This window comes from Mustela nigripes, chromosome 12 (assembly GCF_022355385.1).
Source record: "Mustela nigripes isolate SB6536 chromosome 12, MUSNIG.SB6536, whole genome shotgun sequence".
NCBI classification, from domain to species: Eukaryota; Metazoa; Chordata; class Mammalia; order Carnivora; family Mustelidae; genus Mustela; species Mustela nigripes.
The window spans coordinates 146,397,837-146,424,172 of NC_081568.1; the positions used below are offsets into that span (position 1 = coordinate 146,397,837).

General features: G+C 40.2%; 1 protein-coding gene across 2 annotated transcripts; it reads right to left on the bottom strand.

The window, feature by feature from the left end:
• CLK4 (CDC like kinase 4) lies at positions 1-25,822 on the bottom strand. Of its 2 annotated transcripts, XM_059416136.1 has the most exons (13): positions 25,672-25,822; positions 21,117-21,277; positions 16,090-16,312; positions 14,869-14,959; positions 14,406-14,472; positions 9,442-9,558; positions 9,185-9,351; positions 8,650-8,744; positions 8,260-8,389; positions 4,801-4,883; positions 1,483-1,562; positions 758-848; positions 1-665 (listed from the first exon to the last, which is right to left on the bottom strand). In XM_059416136.1, the coding sequence occupies exons 2-13, from the start codon at positions 21,275-21,277 to the stop codon at positions 525-527; spliced, it is 1,446 nt and encodes a 481-aa protein (XP_059272119.1). In that variant the 5' UTR covers positions 25,672-25,822; the 3' UTR covers positions 1-524. The 2 variants fall into 2 exon arrangements, with proteins under 2 accessions (XP_059272119.1, XP_059272120.1); XM_059416137.1 differs by lacking the exons at positions 14,869-14,959; positions 21,117-21,277; positions 25,672-25,822 and having other exon boundaries at positions 16,090-16,181.
• Positions 25,823-26,336: the final 514 nt, after the last annotated feature.

Sequence of the window (26,336 nt, forward strand, 5' to 3'; positions counted from 1 at the left end):
CACAATTCTTTTAAAATTTAATGAAATTCCAAGAGTAAACATTTTCCTATGGGTTTTGGTTTCCAATACCTGCCTACTGGGAGTTAATACTTATTACTTGTTCAACAATTACAGAAAAAAAAATTACAAAAAGTTTTGAATTTGAGGTATATAAAGAATATTCATTAAGAATAAAGTAGTCAAGATTGCCTTTTACTCAAAAAAATCACTTCAAAGAGTTGACCTCCATGTACAAAAGACAAGATCAATCACATTTATCACTGGACACAAAGAATATTCCAAAGATTTTTAAAAATGGTAATTTCAAAAAGGAAAATTAATTTTAACTTTTATAGTTCATTCATTATCAAGACCATACTTGCTTAACAAGGTAATTATACTATTGATACAAAACATACAGTATTTACACTTAATGTACAAAATAATTTAATGTTTACAAAAATATTAGAATGTTTAGAGTTGACTGACACAGTCTTAAGTAATCTCTTCTAGAGAAGTATATAGTAAGACCACTGATTTCCATTTCATTTCTTGTTTAATAAGTCAAAGAAAGGATGCTGCAAGGCTTCATCCAAGGTGATTCGTTTCACTGGGTCGTATTCTAACATTCTTCGTACCAGGTCAAATAGTTTCTCATGTTCTTCATCATGACAGAGCATAAATTCCTGGGGGGGGAAAATGTCTGTTTAAGAAAGAGATTTAAAAATAGTTTTTAAAAACATTTTTTTTAAACCACCTTGTATCTTTGCTCTTTTACCTTTAATGGTTTGCAGCGTCTCCTAACATATCGGCCAGCGGAACTGTGTTCATCCCAGTCCAGCTGGTTATGGTGGAAGTACTTGCGTTTTCTATAAGAAAAAGTCTGGGTCAGTAAAAACAACTGAAGAGCCACATGTTTACCCTGCCCCCACTGGAACAGATGGGAGCATGGACGGCTCTATAGACACACATACACATGCATACAATTTTTTCAAATCTCAGCAGTTACGGATCAGATACTTCATGGTGCATCTTCCTCACTCTCACACCCTCAGGGGTTTCAGCAGCCCACCTAAGTGGCTCATAAGTACCATACATAGACCAGTGTTGGCCTCCGGATCCAGTCCTCTAGGAGTTCAGATTTCACTAGATCTGGGAAGCAGTGGCGAAGTTCTGTTTGCAAACCATTCTAGCATCTTGTCCAAAGGCAGACACCTAGCTAGCAGTAGTCCGGAATACAAATAGATCGAGAGGACTCCAAGATCAAGCTCTTTTTACTACTCTCTGTATTATGTTTTTATCAAGTTAGGAAAACATTTATGCAAAGGTTAACCTGAATGTAAAAACCACCACCTCTGTTTACTAGATCACAAGGTAAATACTGCATTACTTTTAAAAAATTTGACTGCCTGGGGGAAAAGAATCCAAATCTGAAGTCCTTGGGATAAGCACTGACACCAAAGTTGGGTTCTCTATAGTCTGAATACAGGGCAATACACGTACCTTGTTTTCTGAATCATGTGTGTTGGTATGGGTCCTAGTATTCGTTCCATCATTGCGAGGTGCTCTTTACTATCATGAGTCTAAAACACGTAAGAAAAACAAATTTAGCACTTTCTCTTGTGCTACATGCACAATAAAGGAAAATACAAGAAAACAGCACTGACACAAAGGGCTAGATTAGACAGCTGCACGGCTGATATTACACTCTACTTCAAAGATGGAACAAAACTCAATGAGCCGTATTCTCTGTGGAAACCAGTAAAACCGAAGTCTTTCTGATACCCAACATTAAGGTTCTGGATAGCAGAAGACATGGAATTTAATGTGAAACTGAACGTTTTCCTTACTTTTTCAATTCATGCACTATTTGCTGAAAAACGACTAGGAAAGAGTATCAGAAAACTGGTCTCCTCACTTACTCAGCTGCTGACCCCAAACTGGCCTCCACTCACCAGTGAAAAGCAACATGTTAACATCTACTCTTTTCAGGCAATAAAAATCCAGGGCCAGTAATTCTCACAACAATCCTGAGCTCCATATATGGGAATGTGCGTGTCCAAGAAGCTGAGATACTAGCTTGTAAATGAGGAAAGGTGAATTATGGACCTAAGTCAAAACTCATATTATTAAGTCATACAGGAGCAGAGCTCTGGCTGAAGGAGAGACACCTGCACACTTACAGCTGAGATGGTGAACTCTCTGATGAGAGGGCAGCAAACTTTTGTGAAGGTCCAAACATTAAGTATTTTAGGCCTACCTGGCCACAAATGGTCTCTGTCACATATTCTTTTTTTTAAAGCAGGCATCAGGCAAGGGTATCATTTGCCAACTCTCAGTCTGAAGAGCAGAGGCTGTGGGTAATGCTTTTTAAAATCTATCAACTACTGTTCCTAGCACCCCACCTCCACCACGTGGAGTCCCAAATCCATGACAGGAGCAGGTAATACTAGCTCCACACATTTATCTTTATTAGATCTTAATCACCAGCCTGCAGCGAACTGTTCCTTTTTCAAAATCCTAGACACCAGCCCATATTTTCTGATACCTTGTTTTTAACTGTTGTGGCTTGCTGAATCAAAGCAGCTCATTTGATACAAGTTCAGGGTCATTTCCTTCTAGAATTAACTCATCTTTCTTGGCTTGATACTGAACCCTCAACACCTCGCCGCATCCCAACCCTTCTGGTGTATTTTCACCCAAGAAGGGTCATATTCAACAAGAAAACCATGCTCCTGAACACACTGTTGGGGAAATGAGCACACACAGACCTCATCTTGTAACGGAAGCCCAGTGTCCCTAACACCCTTGCTCATGTTCTATAAAGAACTACAGACAGGAAAGAACTGGCTACAGTTAAGGGCATTTCCTCACCATTGCCCCTGGGGCTCTTTGCAGTACTAGTGCATCCCTTTAGAGTGATTGCTCAGAACAGTCTTCATTCTCAGATGTGGCAAAAAGCTAGCTCCACATTTAAAAAAGAATTCCTTAGTTTAAGACTATTTTGGAGCGTGGAACTTAAAACAGAAAACAAGTCTCCTCAAGTGTTAATGATCTGCACTTAAGACCTCAGAGTGATTTACACTCACAAATCATGGGAAGCAACTTTTATAGGTATCAGAATGAAGGTGGCAAACCATCCGCTCAACTATTTCTGACCCTCACCTTACCGCCACAAACCAGATACACCACACCTCCAAGAACTCACTCGTCACCATGGTTCTAGATCTCAAACTTGTCTATAAACTCAGAGTACTTTTTTTTTTTTTTAAGATTTTTTCTTTATTTATCTGACAGAGATCACAAGTAGGCAGAGAGGCAGGCAGAGAGAGAGGAAGAAGCAGGCTCCCTGTAGAGCAGAGAGCCCGATGTGGGGCTCGATCCCAGGACCCTGGGATCATGACCTGAGGCTTAACCCACTGAGCCACTCAGGTGCCCCACTCAGAGTACTTTTAACAGGATTGCTGGGGATTAGCAACAGGAGAAGGCTGGTGACAGGCCCCACAAGCCTGAGACACACGATCTACCACAGCCACCACCCAAGTGACTCTGAACTCCTCACTCTTCCCCTTCACCCTTCAAGTCATCCTCAACAGGAAGCAGAGTGTGCCCAACCAGCACCCCCATCACTTCCAAAACAGATCACAACACTTCGGTCACACTACAACCCTACTGAAACGTCGTCAATGCGTATACAACTTAAAGCTTCTAGGAGACCGTTAAATTTCAGATGTAAGAAGAATTATGACAATAGAAAGCAGGGACTTAAATAAGGTTTCCTGCTTCGTTTTGCCAAGTAATGATTTTAATTAAAAAACAAAACAAAACAAAAAACTGCCAACAACTATTATCATTATTCCTTAAAAGGGACATTTTAGTACGAAAAACAAACAAAAAACCTGGAGGAATGATCTCCAAATAAATGCCAGAATGACAAAATCACAAAATCATTTTCACTTTGGATTAGTCTACATTCTGGATAACACTAACTTCTAAAAATAAGTACCTTTCTATCCAAACAGGTCCATTAGTCAGTCCCTGCATCATTTTCCCACTATGCAAGATTCTGACAGCACTGTTTATAATTCCCCAACCAGAGTACGTTCTTTTATGCCTCCACTCATTTAAGGGTCCAGCTTCCTCTTCCTAAGCCGACCTCCACATTCTCTGGTTTTCTGACAAAGCCCTCATCTTCCTTCTAGCGCTGGTTTAAACTCACCACACCTCCTCAGTGATGCCTTTTCAGAGGAATCGAACTGTCCATCTTTCCTGGGTTCCCACTACACTTTCCACATTGTCCCACGAGAGCAAATACACCACACTGTACTGTAAGCTCTCCCACGTCTATCTTTTGCACAACTTCCTTGAGGACAGAGATGTTCTTTTCATCTTTATACACCTAAGCGGCTTGAAATGTGCCTAGGGGGTCACAGATGCTTAATACAAACATCTCAAATACAATTTATTCTTCCTGAATCACTTTATAAAAAGGACTAAGTGACTTGCTCATGGTCGTGCTGACAGTTAACATAACCAGAATGGAATTAAAGCTGGCCACAATAAACTAATACAAACGTATGCAGGGACTCAATAAAAAAATGGAAACACAAGACAATATGAACTCCAATCACATGCAAAATGCACTATGACCATTCACTAAGAGTAGTTCCCCCAATTCTGGTTTTAGAGAAGAATGACCATTTTCCATATGTAAATTTTAACCTTAAGAAGAACATTACAGCAACTTGTTAATATGGAGGCCTAAATTTTCATATGCCTTTAACACTGAGAATTATGAAATGTTATTTATTAAATACATACCTGAAAGACTGTGAAACCAAGGTAATATTCAATAAGAATGCAACCTATGCTCCAAACATCACAAGGCTGGGACCAACCTAAAGCTGTAAAAACAAAAACACATACTTGTTTTGTTTTTAATTAATCTGACAGAGAGAGAGAGAGAGAGCGCGCGCGCGAGCGCGCGCACACACACACACACACACACACACAAGTAGAAGCAGCTGCAGACTCTCCGCTGAGCAGGGAGCCTGATGCGGAGCTGGATCCCAGGACTCCAGGATCATGACCTGAGCCGAAGGCAGACACTCAACTAATGGAGCACTCAGGTGCCCCCCAAAACGCAACACTTGTATATGCAACAGTTTTTAATTACCAATACCCTACAGCCTTCCCTGCATGGGGGCCCTTTTCACCTAGCCCATTTGGGAGAATAGGACAGTAAACTTAGGGTTTACTTTTTCAGTTTTATATAAAATGTTACTCAGTATGTTCTCATAATTCTCCACATCCTTACAAGTCAGTGCTTTAATCTAGGGCTGGGGGCATTTTATGTAAAATAAGAAAAGGGCTAGCAAATATTTTCCACATGTAACTATCGATTTGTACAAATACTCCATCATCTTTGAACTGCATGCAATGGGAAGCACGGTTATACCCAGTTCATGGTTGCTCCAGGAAAATTTACATTTGTACAGCAAATACAGGTTGACAATCATCCTCAAAATGTAATTACTAACCATTTATTATTATCAGCTTAAAGGCAGAGTTTATCTCTTGCATTAAAAAAATACCACAATTTTACATAAATTAGGATTGTAATGGTATCGTAAGCAGTTTCACTATAAGCAGAATTATAGAGCCATTTATAGTTCACAGGATCTACTTATTCTACTTATATATGTGCTTTTTAGGCTATCGGTACATGATTTCACGTATACTTTCTCTTTCATGATTCTCAATGGCAGTACCATTCAGGAAAGAATAAAATACCTAGTCTTCTTAAAGCCTACTTAATTGGAAAGGAGAAAAAAAGTAAACCATATGGATGTTTTCAACTTTTAAAGATCAAGCATTTAATAAAATAATAATGTATAAATAAAACCTACTGTAAAAGACAGCCCAATTACTTTCAGTAACGAAAAGCACATTAAAAACTTGACTATGATTTAGTCATTTTATTTACTTATTTCTTGATTTAGTCATTTTTGTTAATGCTCACAATGCCTACTATCCGAACAAATGGGTAACAAATGGGTTCTACCTACAGTGACACACACAAAAAATCTGCAAATGATAGATCTTAGACCTAAAATGAAGGTTTTCTTCTCTAGCCACTCCCATCTTCCAAAGCAGCTTTGTTCCCAGATGACCATAACCTTCTGCCACACACAGTTCTAAACCATCCCATTCTCTGGGAAGTCAGCACTCGGACTCTTTGGGATTTTCCACCATTCACATCTACCTACCTCTCTCAGCCTCATCCATTTACTACCAATGCGCAAGGCAGGTGACCAACTGCCCTCCTCAATGGCAGCCCCTGATTTCATCTTCCTCTTCAACCTAATTCTGCCTCAATCCTCGGGATCAGTAATCCAGAAACACAAAGGGCCCTTCTAATTGCCCAATCTGCTGACTTCTTTTCCTCAAGGGCAATAACCCCAATTCCGGATTTATAGCTGCTATCTAGTATGGCCAAACTTGGAACTGTGTTATGGTCATTCTTAAGAATTACTGTATTTTACCCAATCTAGGAGGCCGTTAACAGAAAGACACACAACTATTTTATGTACTAATAACAAAAAAAATGCCAGTTACTTTGTATTGTGTGTGTGTGGGGGGTAATCTGCATCTTAAAATTGACAACATAGGAAGTCGTATCCTTTCAAGATCTGAAAATAGCTCTCTGTCCATAGACTCTTCCCATACTTCTTTTGCCCTCACTGAAGCCTTTAGTCCTCAACCATGAATACACTTTCTAAACTACTGCAACATAATAGATGCCTGCAGACCATCTAAGCAGAAATCCTATTATCATCCATTTCAAAGACCAGTTGAAGACCTGTGCTGTCCAACACGGAAGCCACCAGCTAACATGAGGCTATTTACAGCTAACATTTAAACTAATATAAAATTTAAAATACAGTGTCTCAGTCACACCACCTACACTCCAAGTATGCAGTAGTCCACATGTGGTGAAGAGTTACCAAACTGGATACTGCAAATATAGAAACATGGAAAGTTCTACTGGCCATCACTGCATAATATTCTCAATTTCCTTATGTCTTTAGCAATCCTCTACTCCAAGTGGAGTTAGTTTATATTCCTACTCTTATTCTGAACTACCAACTCCTGTTGCACAAAAAAAAGGTAAAAAGAACAAACGGACTCTGCAAAAATGTTCTATCCAACCTCAGTTGGACCTTTTTGCTAACAAGCCTATTCCATGTAACCATGTCTCAAGAGCACCTGATCTGAACTTCAGATGGGGGATCCCATCTGAACCCCCAACCTCCTCTCTGACACTTCTCCACTCTATTAACAAGACCTGGTCTCTGACATTTCGCGGTGCAAGATATGCACTCCCTTACTGAAGTCCCTCTTCTTTCAAAACTTGGTACCTTAAAGTAATTTTCTTCTTTAATCTTTCTCAAATCAAGGATTATCAAACTGCTCCTCTTAGATGGGACCCTCTTCTTCTTGACCTCCACCTGCCCTTTACCTACATGTCTGCAAACCAGACCTTTAGCATTTCTACAGCACCATGCTATTGTACCATGAAAATTGGTACCCCCTTTACTTCACACTGCCGTGACACACCTTGTCACTAGAACATGCCCTTTTATGATCTTGTGTGGTTAACTTGCTTAAAAAATAATCACTTGGGGGGCACCTGGGTGGCTCAGGGGGTTAAAGCCTCTACCTTTGGCTCAGGTCATGATCTCAAGGTCCTGGCATCGAGCCCTGCATCGGGCCCTCTGCCGAGCGGGAAGCCTGCTTCTCCCTCTCTCTCTGCCTGCCTTTTTGCCCACTTGTGATCTCTGTCTGTCAAATAAATAAATAAATAAATAAATCTTAAAAAAAAAAAATCACTTGGGGGGCACCTGGGTGGCTCAGTTAAGCGTCCAATTCTTGATTTCAGCTCAGGTCTTGCTTGATCTCAGGGATGTGAGTTCAAGACCTGCTCTGGGCTCCATGCTGGGCATGGAGCGAGCATGCACACAAACATAATTAAAAAAGTAAAAATTAAAAACAACAACAAAAACCAACCACCTGGAATGTCTTTACAGATGGTATCACATTTTTCCCATTCAAAAAAAGTATTTGTAGTCATGTCCAGACAGTTTTTCTTAGGACACATAATCTATTTTCTGTACACTAAGAAAATCACACCCATCCCTCTATCTGTCCCCTAACAAAAGATGTGGAGGAAAAAAAAATCTCTTAATTATAGTATCAGGAAGGGTGGTGTCCACTGACCCAGAATGACCTCTGGAGCTCTGTAATGCCGTGTAGATACCAAAGTACTATGATGTTCATCATCATACGTTGCACTTCCAAAGTCAACAACTTTGATATCCGTATTTTTTAATGTGCGTTCATCACGTTTCTAGAAAAATACAGTTGAGTCAACATGAAGATCATTAAAGACACGAAATACTTTACAGCACTTCAAAAGACATGCACATGAATTATCTTTTTGATTTTCAACATAACTCCATGAGAAAGGTAAAGAAAGATTATCCTTTTTTGGTTAAATATCAAGATATAACCAGCCTCAGAAGTGAAAATAAAATTCCTTATCCAAGATCACCAAAACAAATTAAGTTTAAAAACCACCACCAAAATTAAAATAAAACTGTAACTTACCATTTTAGAATTATATTTGACTACATAGTCAGACTTCACAAATAAAATATTTTCAGGCTTCAGATCTGTATGGGTTAACTTATTATGATGCAAAACTACAAGAGAACAAAAAGACATTTTTAGTTTCACTTATGTATTTCATCTGTATTGGGGGACACTTAAGATTAATAGTGATATAGGAATTTCATCTTTACCTATAATGTGTATTTTTATTTTTTTTTAATTTTTTAATTTTTAATTTTTTTTTAAAAGATTTTATTTATTTATTTGACAGAGAGAGATCACAAGTAGATGGAGAGGCAGGCAGAGAGAGAGAGAGAGAGAGAAGCAGGCTCCCTGCTGAGCAGAGAGCCCGATGCGGGACTCGATCCCAGGACCCTGAGACCATGACCTGAGCCGAAGGCAGCGGCTTTAACCCACTGAACCACCCAGGCGCCGCCCTATAATGTGTATTTTTAGTAACAATATTTTGACATGTTGCTTATACAGTGAAAACTTAATTTTCTGGTGTTTAAAATTTATCAAGTATACTTACAATTTATAGACTGGCAGATCTGATATGCCATCTGCCTGATGTGGTCAATTTGAAATGGTAGAAAGCTATTTTCTTTAATGAAATCATAGGTACTAAGCCCCAGTAGTTCAAACACAATACAAACATGACCATGATGATCAAACCATTCTAGCATCTGGACACATCGGCTAAAACAGATCAAAATAAAAACAAGTCAGTTCACAGAATTCTGGTTATTTTAGGCAACAGGACAGATCACAGTTTAAGTTTATACTTACAAGACACTATTGGGATCAGTACTATTTAAATGCTCCAATACTTGGATTTCTGAACGAGCTGCTTCACGGTATCGACCTACATTTTTTACAATTTTCACTGCTACATGCATGCCATCCCTTAAAAACAAAATTAAGATGAAAACCATTTATGTATAGGAGCAGGATGAAGACATGTGTCCTCTAAAGCATAGTCTTACTGAGTATCAATTACTCTGTTATTATTCTAGAAGTCTTTCAGGACATCTTATATCCAATTCCACATAACATCCTTTCAAAACAACCTGACAAAACACAATTTCTATAAAGCAATTAATTCCTTAATACTCAAAAATTTTAATGTTTTCAGAATTTTACATTTACCTAGACTTCATACAAAAGTTAAAAAAAAAAAAAAAGATAAAAATAAAACCTCAAATAGAACATGCTACTGCTAAAAGCGTATGCTCAGACCCAACCTATGCCAGAAGGCGCACAGGTTGTTAGTGACAAAGACAAGGCTTGTCCCTATGCTCCTCAGTCAAATGGAAAAAACAGACACATGAACAACTTACAAGGTCAGAAGTACTTCCTAGGAGCTACTACACAGCAAAGAGATGGGCAAGCCTAACAATTAGGGGGCTAAGGGAGGCTCAAACTTATTCAGAGAAGAAGCTGACACGTGACTGAGCCCTGAAAAATAGCTCACAGTCTTTAAGATTTGGGAGGAAAAGTGAACACGTTCAAACAAAGGACAGACCATCAGTAAGTCATGAAGCCAGGAAAATATTTACTAAATTCACAGACTCAAGTGAAGAGAAACAGCTAGTGTGGGGCACAAGCTTTAGATCAGGGTATCTGTAATACTTTCTAAAACGTATCAAGTGGGGCACCTGGGTGGCTCAGTGGGTTAAAGCCTCTGCCTTCGGCTCGGGTCATGATCTCAGGGTCTTGGGATCGAGCCCTGCATGGGGCTCTCTGCTTGGTGGGAAGCCTGCTTCCTCCTCCCTCTCTCTGCCCACTTGCAATCTCTGTCTGTCAAATACATAAATAAAATCTTTTTAATAAATAAATAAATAAATAAATAAAACGTATCAAGCCATTTCTTGAGGAAACGGGTTTCTTCAAATTCCCTTTGTCTTCTTTTCTAAATTTGATCTTCCTGAAGATGAAATAGCACTCAAGCCTTTTTTTTTCTTTTTCTTAAAACTCTGGTCCTTCCACTTTACACAAGAAAAAAAAAACTTCATATCCCCCCATTAGTATATTAAGATATGTGCCGTAGGGGGCGCCTAGGTGGCACAGCCCATTCAGCAGCCAACTCTGGATTTCGGCTCAGGTCATGATCTCAGGGTCATGAGTCCAGCCTCAAGTCTTGCTAGGTGAGCAACACCGCAGAATCTGCTTGAGATTCTCGCTTTCCTTCTGTCCCTTCCCTCAGTCTCCCTCAAAACAAACAAATTAACCTTAAAAGAAAAAAAGAAAATATATGTGCCCTAGACTGTAAAATGAACAAACCAACCACCAACCAACCAACCTTGAGCTTTCTAGTGGCTGGACAGCAAACCTTTTTTCTAAGTCTGGTGGTTTCCAATTCACTGTTTTCAAAAAGCCCCAGTGAAACTGTGCCCTGATAAATCATTAAAAACTTATTTTCATGATAATCTCCCTATGACACTTTGCATGTATCTCAAGACTTCAAAGAGTTGCTATGAGACTTCTATGACAAAACTCTTTCTAGTATCATCTATGTATGACCCAAGTTTTCTCAGTGCTTATTAGCTCTGGGAATGAAAAATTAATAAAGCTGTTAGCTAAAACTACCTCAGTAATTACAATGAACACTTGTATACTTTCAACTTACAGATTACATGTCATCTTTTAAAAAAGGAAACACCTTTTTAAAAAGCTATTATTTATTTATTTATTATTTGGTAGAGAGAGAGAGAGAAAGAAAGATCACAAGTAGGCAGAGGTGGGGGGGGCAGACTCTCCCTTCTGAGCAGGGAACCCAATGTGGGGCTCAATCCCAGGACCCTGGGATCATTACCCGAGCTCAAGTCAGATGAAGCTTTAAACCACTGAGCCACCCAGGAGCCCTGAAAAAGGAAACATCTTAAGTTAAGCACTTGGAAGTGTGTTTATGACTACATATATTCCTTTTTTTAAAGATTTTATTTACTGGTATGAGAGAGACACACACAGTGAGAGCGGAACATTAGCAGGGGGAGAGGGAGAAGCAGGCTTCATGCTCAGCAGGGAGTCCAATGCAGGGCTTGATCCCCATGATCTCAGCCAAAGGCAGCCACTCAACCACTGAGCCACCCAGGCGCCCCATGTACTCCTTTTTTTTAAGCCCAAACTAACCCAATACAAGACACATTTCCAATTAACTTTTGTATTTAGGTCAAATAAGTATCAAAATTTGCAAAGATTTCTACTTAATCAATTGAATACCATTAATTGGAGTATCTCAAATACAATTTGGAATCTCAAGAAATTTTAGTTTATTTTTTTAAAAGATTTATTATTATTTGACAGAGATCACAAGTAGGCAGAGAGGCACACAGAGAAAGAGAAGGAAGCAGGCTCCCTGCTGAGCAGGGAGCCCGATGCGAGGCTCGATCCCAGGACTCTGGGATCATGACCTGAGCCAAAGGCAGAGGCTTTAACCCACTGAGCCACCCAGACACCCCTCAAGAAATTTTAAAGAACAATGATAGGGCACTGGTGAAGTCTGAGTAAGATCTGTAGATTATCTAAGCAAAATTTGAAAATATGACACGTGTATATACAGAGAATGAGAAAGAAAATGTAAAACGTTAACCCATGGAAAATCTGGACGAAGGATATTTAGGATTTTTTCTGTTCTAGAGAAACTTTTCTAGAGGTCTGAAAGTATTTCAAAATTTCCCTTGACATTCACATTTTTGTTGCAGAAAAGACAGGGTGATAATAAAAGATACTTAATATACTTTATGGAAAATGGAATGAAAATAACTTCAAGAATAAAACATGTTTAAGCATTCAAGAAGAACTGATTCATGGCTAACATTAGATATATCAAGTTGCTAAAGTATTTAGATTCCCTCAAATATATTTAAATAAAAAAGTTTCAAAATATATTAATGTTTAAATAAGGTAAAAATCACCTCCTTCCCAACTACTTTATTTTTATTTATTTTTTTAAAAGATTTTATTTATTTCACAGAGAGAGAGAGAGATCACAAATAGGCAGAGCAGCAGGCAGAGAGGGGGAAGCAGGCTCCCCGCTGAGCAGAGAGCCCTATGTGGGGCTTGATCCCAGGACCCTGAGATCATGACCTGAGCTGAAGGCAGAGGCTTAACCCACTGAGCCACCCAGGCGCCCCCCAAAACTACTTTATGATGAAAAATTTTAGATGTCATTTTAGAGATGTGCAGTTGAACTGGTTTTAAAAAGGTTCACTTATAAAAAGTTTGCAAACTACAGAACAGAGATCTGGAGGAAAACATTAAAACAAGACACAGAGGGCCAAATCACAAAGGGTTTCATATTAAAGAATCTGGCCTTTATTCTGCAGCCTTTCAATAACAGAATTTCTTCATAGTTAAGAAGCTAACTCAAGGGGTGCCTGCGTGGCTCAGTCGGTTAAGTATCTGCCTTCAGCTTGGGTCATGATCCCAGGATTATGGGATCAAGTCCTACATGGGGCTCCCTGCTCATCGGAAAGCCTACTTCTCCCTCTTCATGCCACTCTATTTGTGTTCTCTCTATATATCTCGTCAAACAAGTAAATAAAATCTTAAAAAAACAAAACACCTAACTCTAATATGCAGATTTGGGAATAAAGGTTTTTGTTCTGTTTTTGTTTTGTTTAAGATTTTTATTTATTTATTTGATAGAGAGAAATCACAAGTAGGCAAAGCAGCAGGCAGAGAGAGAGGAGGAAGCAGGCTCCCTGCTGAGCAGAGCCCGATGTGGGGCTCAATCCCAGGACCCTGAGATAATGAGCCAAAGGCAGAGGCATAACCCACTGAACCACACAGGCGCCCTGTGTTTTTGTTTTTTTGCCATAGAAGCTTTTATTTGATGAAGTCTGAAGAAACAATGTACAAAATCTGCATGATATAAAGCACAACTGTGATAAAATGAAATTCTTCTAGTAATATCTAGTACTTAATAGCAGACTTTTCTAGTTGTAATTACGAATCACTCCCCCAAAAGCTGGAAGGTTCCAAAACCTTTTATTTTTAAGATATCATTTATTTGAGAGGGGGAGAACAAACTCGCTTATGAGCATGAGCAGGAGGAGGGGCAGAGGGACAAGCAGATGCCCCACTAAGCCTCCCTAATGGGGGCTCGATCCCAGGACCTGGAGATCATGAACCTGAGCCAAAGGCAGACACTTAACCAACAGAGCCACCCAGGAGCCCCTAGAAGGTTCCAAAACCTTTTAAACAGAAGATGTTCCCTTCCAATCTTTAATGACACTCCAGGGTAGACTGCTTTTTGCTAGGCCATTTCTTCCACTGTGTGATTTTCAGATGGGGAATACATGTTTCCCACTGAGATTAGAAAAGCTTTATTGTCTCTGCTATTCAAAACTAAAGCAAAGCACTCTAAATCTCACATAAGGGTCAAGGCCTAAGGTCTAGGAAACCCCTTTACTTGAAGACCCACTTTAATTTCAACAAACACCATCCACAGAATTAGTCAGGTTTTTGTTTACTTTTAAGTAATCTTTACACCTGCCCTGGAGCTCAAACTCACAACCTGGGAATCAAGAGTCGCACACTCCACCAAACGAGCCAGCTAGGTGCCATTTGTCAGCATTCTTGACCAAAATCCACATTCTTGGTAAATAACCCAGACACAGTTCAAGAAATTCTGGGTATTTACACCACCCAGGAAAACACGTGGCTAATACTTAAAATACCATTTCATCTAAATAACGGATGTTTCCCAAGAAATATCAGAATGTGCAAAAAAGAAAAAAACAACTTACATGCCATGATCAATACACTCTACGACTTTGCCAAAGGCCCCTTCACCCAAAGTGTCCACGATTTCATCTAAAGTAAGGGAGGAGAAAGATGAGTAAGTACCTGAGATCAAATTATCTAGTTATTCAAACAATGAATACTTAAGTGTGGAATATTTTCAAATGATCTCTATCAAAGCATAACTAAGGTTCCAGCACTCAAATTATTTTATTTTCAGCTGCTACAAAAACAATTAGATAGAGCTATCTTTCTTGCTCTAATCTCAAATTCCATTGATTATTTTGGAACTTTAGAGTAGAAATATTTTAAATTCTACAGAAAAGAAGAAATACAAAACAACAAACAAACCCACAAAAAACAAAACAAAAAAGCAATGAAGAGTTCTTTAGCCCCCCGCTGACAAACTATTCTTAAAAAGATTATTCTGTCTGCAAAGTTAAAAAAGTGTTGAAAAATATTCTATACATCTTGCTCTTAGAACGTCTCCACTTTGACAGATCAGGTGACCCTCCTCATCATCCTCTATACTCCTGGATCTTTTCCTTCGGTGGCTCTTCTGGAACGGCAAGTGGGCAGCACCAAGATCGTCCAGCCAATCAATATATCAGAGTGAATTCAGGGCAGAATACGCAATTCATTCAGCGGGGAGATATTCAGGCATTCAGATAAGCACCAGGCCACGAACAGTTGGCAGGAGCAATTTCAAATTCAGTCCCCAGAAATTCACAGGGCACAGTTTATGTTACAGAAGAAAAACATGGCAAGGAACAGATTTTCAGATAAGATACTTAAAGTGGCAATAGAAAAAAACAACACAATTGTCTCTTTAAAATACTGATTTAATTGAAGTCTGAAATTTAAAGAATGCAATGTCATGATCTACTAATCTCTTGTGCTACAATAGCATATGCTGTGAACTGAGATGTCTAGGTTGTCAGGAAAAGGTTTTAAAATGTCAAGATTAGTTGGAATGTTTAGCAATATTTTAAAATATACATAAAGTAAAAGGGGAAATTAAAGCTAGTTAATTTCAGCATTCAATCTAATAATCAAAGCAACCTCTACTGAAAAAAACTTGGGGAAGAAAACAATTTATTCAAAGTTTACGATTAAACTGGTGAAGATGTCTGAGTATAAAAAGAGGCATGCTTTTGGCTAATGCATTTTCCATTCAGCACCCATTTCAGAATTTCAATGGAACTAGCTACGGACAATGACGCACTGTACTCTGGGACTTCCCTACCTAGAGAGTAACAACAGTTAAGTATCTGCCAGTGCAATGTTATATATTTGTTTCCATCTCTCAGGAAAAGGGCTTCTTTTGAAATAAAAAATATAAATAAATAAATAAATAAATAATAAAAAGCTTAAGATGAAAGAAAAGATGGGTGCTTCATCTTTTCATAAAATTATATTACAAAACTAAAAAAAATTTTAATATTAAGATCAAGAACTCATGATCTGGACTACAGAAAATGAGTAAATGTGGGCAAATGAAGGCTACCTAATAAATACAGATTAGCTATGAGAATCTGAATGTTTAAGGACTCAAATAATATAAACACAATTATAATATATCCAAATAATATTATATGTATATATAAACTTCTTCAAACTTACTGGCTTCTTAAGAGCTTTTTACACACAAATAAACATCCACCCAAATAAAAACAAAATCAATCATACCGAACGTGACTGATGACTTGAACAGTGTCTATTACGCTTCCTTTTAGGACTGCTTCTCCTGCTTCGGACGGAAGATTTACTGCAATGGACTCGATAACCGCTTTCAACGTCTCTATGATAATGTCTAGGTACATAGCCTTCGCAGTAGTCATTTCTGTATTCATCAACGTATCTCCGGTCCCGATAATCTCTCTCATTCAAGGACCTCGCTTCTAAATAATGACTGCGAACACAGTAAAGGATTTCAAATCATTCTCTTCATTCTGCAGCAGTGTAGCTCAAACAGAACATTCAATAATTCCTGGTTAAACAGCTAACTCAGTAAAAGAAAAAAAACCTCAAATTGATGGATTAGTTTATACTTATCTCACAAACTTAAGACATAATTTTGCTTTAACCAACAAGTGGGTTCACATTCTCCATCAGATACACTGCTATCAAACACCTCACATCAAGGAACAAAGCTTGAGTCAATTATGTTATGTTCAGGATTTACTAAGTGTCCCTTTACCTTTTGGAGACAGTTAAAACAGAAAACTTCACAAAACTGCTCTTCTGCAATTTATCAGTCTTATGATATATGCATCTGTAACTAAGCTCACTCGCTTTCCTCACAGAGCCACATACAATCAGAGGCAGGCAAAAACAGGATTCCTTTCTCTTTTAATATTAAGTGAATTTTAGTTATCTCTGGCACACACAGAATTCTTTCATGAAAGGTATACTAGAGCTAGCAGGAATCTTACATGTATTCCATAGTCCTTTCATTTCACAGATCACTGAATTAAGATCCCTAGAAAGAAAAGGATTTGCCATGGTTGTAGAGCACATTCTAACTATTACATGGGCCAATTTTACTACACATATCACCCATCCCATCTCCTCTCCTCTCCGTATTCCTAGCTTTCTGTTTTTCCTTTTAGAGAAACAGACAACACAGCTTTTGAAGGTTGCCTCATGTGCCAAAGACATTAAAATATATTCCCCACAAATGAGAAAAGGATCTTGTAATTGCTTGCCTAGGATTACAAAACACCCACCCGCACCACCCGTATTTCCCTTTGCGTTTCTCATTTCCTGTCATTCCTGCTTGCAAATACTCAAAAATTCTACATGGGAAACCTTATCATCTAGTGCCATGGTGCTTAACTTCTGAATCTACAGATCCCTTTAAAAATCTGATGAAAGCTACGGACCCTCTCCCCTGAGAAATGCACAAATGTGTAAACAAAACTCGGCAAGGAATTTCATAAAGGTCACAGACCCCAGGAAGTCAACAGATCCCACTTAAGTAGCCTTGATCTGATGGAAAGAAAAGGACATAGATTCAATTGGCCCAGTTTCCCGTCCCCCTCTCTACCTGGGATGGTGTCCTCTTCAACAGAGTGCGAAGCTTCAAGAGGGATGCACATGGAGCACTGAGGGAGAGAGGGGACACCTGCCCAGTCAGACAAATCAGCTAAAAGAATCCTGACAAGCAATGGAGTGACAGATGTTGACTAGTTGCCCTCACCAACATCATTCTTTCCCCAGAATATGCTGTTGTTCTTTTTCCCAGGGGGGCTGGTGTAGGCAGAAATAAAAGGAAAAGCATCTCTAAACTCCTACTCAACAGGGCTGGCATCAAATCCAGGCTAGGGAAATGCAGAACCCCCTTTACTCCCTTTTGTCAGTTTCAATCTTAAGTTCTAACCATTGGAGAAACAACTCCGAATATTACAATAAAAATGTGGGTCTAGGTCAGGGATCTGATCACTTGGCCTCAAACTGTCAACGAGAAATCTACAATACATCAGGCTAGAAATTACCTCACTATTAAGGGCATCCTTTTTAATTCTGTAAGGCATCCCTTCCATATAAGTCCAAAGCCTATCAGAAAAAACTAATGCTCTTTAAAAAAACTAATAATGTTTAGCTGAAATAGTACATAAAACTAGAGCTGCAGTAATCCATAAACAAACTACAGACTGACAAACATGAGGTGAAATAAAGCCATGAGGATAAACTAGAAAGATGAGGGACCTCTTCAACCTGTAACAACCACGCTTTAGAGATCATGTAAAGTCTACAGAATTATAAAGGCTATGTATGGACAGAGTGGACAAGATGAATAGATTGATTTAAATTCTAAAAATATTCACTGAACGTCCAGTGAATATTTCACTGTGGTCCTTCAAAATAGCCAAGACTAATGAGGCTACGGGCATTCGTTTTTATTTCCACACAGGTCCTGTGGAAGATAAAAAAATATATATAAGGCAAAATCCTTGCCAACAAATGAACAATTTGAGATTACTAACATAAAAACAAAACTCGACAATGCAGGTAATGCTGAAAGGCTGCATAAGTGCTTAGGATCATGGGGGTGGGGTGTGGAATGGGACTTAAAATGCTTAAAATGGCGAGAGAAGACTTCATAAAAAAAGCAGAGTTGCATCTTAAAGGGAAGTCAAGATCTGGATAAAGTAGAAAGTGGAAGAAATGCCAGGGGAGAAGAATGGCATTAGTACCATCTCACATTAACAGATCACAACAGTGTTCTGGGAGATGGGTTGTCTATGTATCGCCCAGAAAACAGTATGTAAACAATTAGAGCAAGACCAATATTCCATATAGGGGAACAAACAGAGGCAAATAAATAAGCAGGGAACAGATCATGCGAATCTTGCATGCCAGGCTAAAGAGTTTAAAATAGTGTTTTCAAAGGGTGGTCTTTCTTCAATATTATCTAAATATGAATCATTAAAAATGAAGATCTCTGGGCCCCAGGTCAGAATGACTAAATCTACATCTGGTAATATGCATTTAAAACATACCTCTGAGGCGATCTGTTCATTCTCAAATTTGAGAATCACTGGTTTAAGACTTGACACTCTAGGTTACATAAGAAGACACTTAAGAACTTTTACCACAATATACAAAGGCATTGTTCATAGCCACATGAGTCTTAGTGATATAGTACAGAACTAATTAAGCCTGTACCAACGGAGACCAATTCACAGGCTACCGCCAAAAGACAAATCAGAAAGAAAAGACACTTTGCAATATGTATGGAAAAAAAAAAAAAAAGCTTAAAAAAAAAAAGATTCATAGTAAAAGCTCTTCTAATCAGTGCAATACTCTGAAAGAGAAAAAACATGTATTGGACAAACTCACTAAAACCTTAAAAATTCAAATTAAAACCACTATTCTTGGCCTTTCAAAATGCCAAGATTGGTAGGAGCATGGAAACATGTTGTAGAATCTGGTACAAACTTTCTAGAAAAAAAAATACATGAATATATAGCGAGAGCTTTATAATAGTTCACACCCTTTAATTTAGAAATGTCCCTTCTTAGAACCTATTTTCAGGAAATAATCAGAGACAAGGACTTGTAAAGAATGAATTTTTTTTTTAAGAACAAATAGAAATAATGGGGGCCTAACAACCTGCCAAGGTTACCTTCTTTACAGTTTACTGCAGTTAGAGACCTGTAGTAATTCCAATTATTTTATAAAAAATACCACTGTAAAGTTTCTTAATCTTCAAAAAAGACTATTAGAATATTCCAGATTATTGGGGCGCCTGGGTGGCTCAGTGAGTTAAGCCTCTGTCTTAGGCTCAGGTCATGATCTCGGGGTCCTGGGATGGAGCCCCGCATCAGGCTCTCTGCTCAGCAGGGAACCTGCTTCCCTCCCCTCTGCCTGCCTCTCTGCCTACTTGTGACCGCTCTGTCAAATAAGTAAATAAAATTAAGAAAAAAAAAAGAATATTCCAGATTATAGAGCGCAATTACCAAGATTGGCACTCTAGTGCCGATATCAAAGAAGCAGCTTGGCTTACTGGTTAATTGGACTGATGTAGTATCATGTTTATGCAGTTAACTGTGAACATGAAAACTGTTCATCACTCAAATCCTCCTTCCTACATTTACAATAACAAACTTATCAATTATTAGTACTATGATGTTAAGCTTCACAGGGCATTTTTATTTGTTAATAAAAGGGTACAGACGTTTTTCTGCAGTGCACTCATTAGCTCAGGTCACGGTCATCCTGGTGAAAACCCTCCCTCTTCCCCACATGACAGTATGTGATGAAGAAAGATTAATCTACAGTGACTACCAACAAGCTCATTGTTCCACTGAACAAGTCTGTTTTAGCATGGAGAAGGAAAAAAATTACATACTGTTTTTTAAAGTAACCCCAGCTGGCTAATTTAGAAAGCAATCTGGCAAACAGTCTCAATGGAACATCTGTACAAAACAAGGAGAAAACATACAACCAACAAAACAAATGAGAAAGGGAAGTCAATGGAAGACAGACTGAAAGAAATGCTACTCACCTAGCCTTTCTTTAATCCTTTAGGAACTTTAAAATTTCTTTAATTCTATATAAATGTACCACCTCTGAATTTTACACAGTAAGCATATACTTAACAGGACACATGCTATTGAAAAATTTACACTGAGGCCCTTTCTTAAATTACTGGTTCTTACAATAACCAAGTTTCTAAAAATCGTACACACCTTCACTAGCCTTATCTACAAACATAACCTATAGAGTACAGTTTAAGTGACTAAGCCCCCCATGCACTCTACCATTCCCAAGCAGCACATGCTGGTTTTCTCATCTGGGTTAACTCTCTCTACCCCCTCATCATCTCTCATTTGTGCAACCCTAAATGAGCACCCTAAAATACATATCTACTCCTACATACCAGTTAAAGGCACTCACTGGGCATCCTAACATCACTATGACTAAATTGTTCATGGCTCACCGCCCTGACTACACTACTGGCACCTGGGACTCAACTGTCTCCCACCAGTCCCAGACAGACATCAATAAGTAAGAGTATGAACTGTTTTATTCATAGCTGTAGCCTCAGCACCTGTACAGTGTCTAGCCTATAACAGGAATTCAATAAACATTTTCTGAGTATTTGTTGACTTAATGAATTATAAATCTGACAAAATAAAGCTATATAAGCTAATAAGAAACATTAAAACTACTTGTGTTAAAATCCTACTAATTCAAAAGTAATTTACCAATCAGATTCTTTAAACTGGTGATGTGGTTTACAATGTCTGTTTTCTTGCGTACTACTGTGGGACCTCCTCTTCCGTTTGTGACTTCCACTGTAGCTTTCATGTCCCCAGCTTTCTCTGCTATCCCAATCAGGGCAGTGAGTTCTTTTGGAATGCCGCATCTGTTAATGGAAATGAAAAGTGAGCTATGGAGGCTATAGATGATATGTTCAGTAAATAAAATATCAGACAGTATTTAAATATAAACACTCAGCACATGAGCTCATACTGGTTCTAAAGTATTTGTGGGTGATATTTCCCAAGGCATGGGGCACCATTTCCATTGTATGTCAGATGACTGTAAATGGCATATACAAATCTAGTACCAAATGATGCAAGACACTGTGAGACCTTAATAATACATTTTCTTGGAGCGCCTGGGTGGCTCAGTTGGTTAAGCAACTGCCTTCGGCTCAGGTCATGATCCCGGAGTCCTGGGATCAAGTCCCACATCGGGCTCCCGGCTCCATGGGGAGTCTGCTTCTCCCTCTGACCTTCCCTTCCATGCTCTCTCACTTTGTCTCTCTCTCTCAAATAAGTAAAAATCTTTAAAATAAATAAATAATACATTTTCTTTCAATTTTTTTTTAAGATTTTATTTATTTATTTGAGAGAGAGACAGTGAGAGAGAACATGAGCGAGGAGAAGGTCAGAGGGAGAAGCAGACTCCCCATGGAGCCGGGAGCCCAATGTGGGACTCGATCCCGGGACTCCAGGATCATAACCTGAGCCGAAAGCAGTCGTCCAACCAACTGAGCCACCCAGGTGCCCATCTTTCAATTTTTCTAAATAAATGCTCACTTTGGTGTTTATCTCCAACTAACCTTTGCCAACTGCTATTGTAAACATAGTTGAAAGAGCCACGATTCAGATTCAGAACGCCAGTAGACCATATCCAGTTAGAAATTAAAAACTGGAGGAGTTTTAACTCACTTTTATTACATTTTTAAGGTTTTTTTTTTTTTTTTAAGGATTTTAGTTATTTATTTGACAGAGAGAGAGATCACAAATAGGCAGAGAGGCAGGCAGAGAGGGAGGGGGAAGTAGGCTCCCTGCGGAGCAGAGAGCCTGATGCGGGGCTCATGCGGGGCTCTATCTCAGGACCCTGAGATCATGACCTGAGCTGAAGGCAGTCTTACTTAACCCACTGAGCCACGCAGGCGACCCTATTTTTAAGTAATCTTCATACCCAACGTGAGGCTTGAACTCACAACTCAGAAATCAGAAGTCACATGCTCTACTGACAGAGCCAGCCAGGTGTTCCTTACCTTCTTTTTATAGTAAATGATCTCCTAATCAAGTTATTAATATGAATTCTTTAAAACAAAACGTTAACTTTTATGGACTATTTTATTTTTATTTTTATTTATTTTTTTTTAAAAGATTTTATTTATTTATTTGACAGACAGAGATCACAAGTAGGCAGAGAGAGAGGAGGAAACAGGCTTCCCGCTGAGCAGAGAGCTAGATGCGGGGCTCGATCCCAGGACCCTGGGATCATGACCTGAGCCGAAGGCAGGCACTGAGCCACCCAGGCACCCCTTATGGACTATTTTAAAGAGAAATATCCTAAGTTTCATATGGCTTTGGCAAAATTCTGTAATACAGACAACTGAAATCAGAGAAACACTAGGAATGCTAAATATAGGGGATGACATTTTAAAGGTACAGAAATTTCTTTTTTTAAAAAATGCACTAGAGTTCCTTTTTCTAATCTCAGAATGACTCCAAGCTTTGGGGGAAAAGGTAGGACATGAGTTGAACACAGTATTCAAACACAGAAACTGAATAGCAAAACAAAGATTTATTTATAAATGCATTTTCTCTATTTCCAGATCATCTTGCAATTAGTCTTAAAATGAAAAGGATGCATATGGTCAGTGAAATCAGATGAGGATAGTGAGCAGTCCCTAATTTCCTGCCTCCATCTACAACCTCAAATGCGTGTGTTCCTTCCAGGCTCAGGATCTATGTTCTAACAGTGTAATCTCGGATTGCATGGAGCACTGGGTGTGGTGCAAAAATAATGAATACTAAAAAACAAAACAAAACAAAACAAAAACAAAAAACTGTTATGCTGAAAATAAATAAAAAATAAATAAATTTTAAAAAGCAAAAAACAGTGTAATCACTATCTGCTGCTCCCCATCTTAATTCTTTTACAAACCAGTTAAGTTTTAACAGTGATACCCAAACTGCTCAAAGGGGGAGCTCTGCAGTTAAAAAGCTGAAACAAACAAACAAAAAAAGGTAAAATGGAGCAAATTCAGCTTAGTTTACTGCCTTTAGCTTGCCCAAATGACTCAGTAACAAGCAAACAAATTCAAGTAAAAATTTAAATGATTTCAAATGCATTTAAAACAGACTTGAAATGAGGCAGCTGCAATTCTCTTGGGAGGTATTCCCTAAGAAAATATTTGTATCATACCTTTTGCTTAAAAAAAAAAAAAAAGAGAAGGCATTGGTCAGGTAAATCAAAAATTCTAAAACGTGTTAGGATTCTCACTGGGTATGATTAAGTGAGCATTCCAGTGTGATAGAGTCACCCTCAAAATGAGAAACTGAAGTGAATGACACTACAAATTAACTTGAGGCAAAGGCCAACAGAAAAGCCATCTAAAATAATGTGTATTTCTAGTGGAATTCTTCCAAATCTTCCCTTCATCACCCCAACTGTCTTTTAACCACATTAGTAATTCTTCAAAATAGCTTGGTTAGGTGTTCTTAAATCACAGCCAGCAAAATTACATGGGATGATGGAGGATTATTACCATGACTATCCATTACGATTGCCGTTTTTGAAAACATCTCTGCTTTAGCTCTGTGGGGTGTTCCCCCCCCCCCCCCCCCCCCGCTTCTGTCAGTCTGCCAAAACCACCTCACCTCTAACAATGCAGAATTCTCAAATCACCAAAATTATCAATACCCAAACATTAAAATAAGAACCAGCACCTGGGAGGACCAGAGGTTTTTTGTTTGTTTTTTTTTTTTCATTTCTCTAGTCAAGTTCACTGCTTTAAATTTAATCCAGCTGTCATGAAGTTTTTCCCTTACTGATGTTCAGAAATACTGTCTGAGGAGCCAAGGAGAAGAATTCCAGATCTACATGTTACAGATAAAGTTCCTTCACATCCACACAAAACGGGGGGGGGGGGCACCATTGATAATTATTACTCTACCTTCAATTAACAAAGAATCTTACACGTGAGAATCACCACCTTCCACTGAATGGATCCACTTAGCAATGGATTCTCTCACTGCCCTTTCATATCCCACGATTTTATGCTGTGTACATGGCTTTATTTATTTTATTTGACAGACAGAGACCACAAGTAGGCAGAGAGAGAAAGGGGGAAGCAGGTTCCCTGCTTGAGCAGAGAACCCGATGCGGACCGATCCCAGGACGCTGGGATCATGACCTGAGCCAAAGGCAGAGGCTTTAACCTTTTAAGCCTTTTAACCTTTTTTTTTTTTTTTAAGATTTTATTTATTTATTTGACAGATAGATCACAAGTAGGCAGAGAGACAGGCAGAGAGAGAGGGGGAGGCAGGTTCCCTGCTGAGCAGAGAGCCCGATGCGGGGCTCGATCTCAGGACCCTGGGCTCATGACCTGAGCCGAAGGCAGCGGCTTTAACCCACTGAGCCACCCAAGCGCCCCGCCTTTTAACCTTTTAAGCCCCCATGTGCAGGGCTTTAAAAAATGGAAATGGGGGAAAGTTCCGATTAGATGGCTCCGGAAGGACTGCACTTAACCACTAACGAGACGTCGGGAGGTGTGTGTGCCCGGAGCACAGTCACACCAGGACGGCTATAAAGCAAGACTAGGCTGGAGGGTGGGGGTGGGGGTGGCGCTTAGGTAATCAAGGACAACCTGGGGCCCCAGTTTCGGAAATGCACATCTGCGCAGCAACGCTGTGCTCCGTTTCGGCGGGGGTGGGGGGCAACAACAGCGCTGCACGAGGCACAGACCCCTCCACAGTTGGCCTCTCACGCGCACAAGCTCAACTCCACCACCGGGACTCGCAGACTTGCAGATCCCCCGACGCGCAGTCAGTCCCCACCCCGCCCCAGGCACCTGGCCAGGGCCTCTGGCGCACTCGCAGCTGAGGCTAGAGGCTCTGACTCTGGAAAACCCCCGGAACGCTACCAACGGGCAGAGACCCGGCACTCTGAGGAGAACTCGATCTCCGACTGCACAAGCCCTCAAGGGCGGCTCTCAAAGGGTCTTCCCGGTAGGTCCTGGCTCTTGCCGGCGGCACGAGCTAGGGCTTCTGGAGCCGCGGTGCGAGCGGCCGGGGCCACAGAGACGAGTCAGCGACGGAACCGCGGCCCCGCCGCCCCAAGACTTTAAACCTACCAGGGCACCTGAGCAGCTCTAGGTTTCAAACGCCACCAGCGGGCTGTGCTCCGAAGAAACCCCGATCGCCAAGGCCCCGAACTGGGTCGTTTCTCCGACACCTCGCTTCGAGACTTAAAAGAACGGAAAAGGCCCACCCAACCCACCCAAAACCTCACCTCCGGAAAAGCAAAAGGCCTTCTGGCCGAGAAACGCCTCCAAACCGCCGTCGTCTCTCTCCAGCCGCTGCGACAAACACCCCACAAAATGGCGGCAGCGCCGTTTCCTCACAAACCCCCGGCGGCCTCTAGCGCCACCTACGCCGCGCGAACGCGCCTGCGTGACAGAGGCTCGCGCGCTCCCGCCGCTTCGCGTAAGGGGCGGGGCTTCTGTGACGCGCAGGGCCGGGTTCGGCCCTCCACACTGCGGCTGCGCGGTCCGGGTGGACCCCGCCCGGAGGCCTGGGAGTGTGGGTGGTGGAGGGGACCCTTGAGGTTGTTTTCACTGCGGTAGAGTCTAGATGGGTCTCTGCCCTAACGTGGTGGGATGAGTCTGCTCCTTGAGGTGGGACCGAGTGCGGCATCCCTCGGCAGAATCCGCGGTGGCCGCGTGTCCTGCTGTCTTGCTCAAGTGGACCGCACTATGGCCCTTGAGCTGTCGTCCCTCGGTCTCCCTCGGTCCCAACGAGCCAACAGCCAAGCCCCCAAACCTGCCCTGTGCCAGGCCCGGAGCTGGTGCTGGGGGCAGTTCAGTGAACAGGATAGGAGAAGTCCGGCCCGCCTGGGAGCTTCTGGTCTAAAATGGAGTGAGATAAATAAAGAGGATGACTCAGAAAATAAGCTCA

Bases quoted from the DNA above. Each gene is read 5' to 3' on its own strand.
- CLK4 (XM_059416136.1), bottom strand. From the start codon at position 21,277: ATGCGGCATTCCAAAAGAACTCACTGCCCTGATTGGGATAGCAGAGAA. The intron at 14,960-16,089 runs GTATGATTGATT...TTGCCGTTCCAG, and splicing joins CAAGTCATCAGTCACGTTCG to AAGAGCCACCGAAGGAAAAG. The intron at 9,352-9,441 runs GTAAGTATAAAC...GATCTGTTTTAG, and splicing joins ACTGATCCCAATAGTGTCTT to CCGATGTGTCCAGATGCTAG.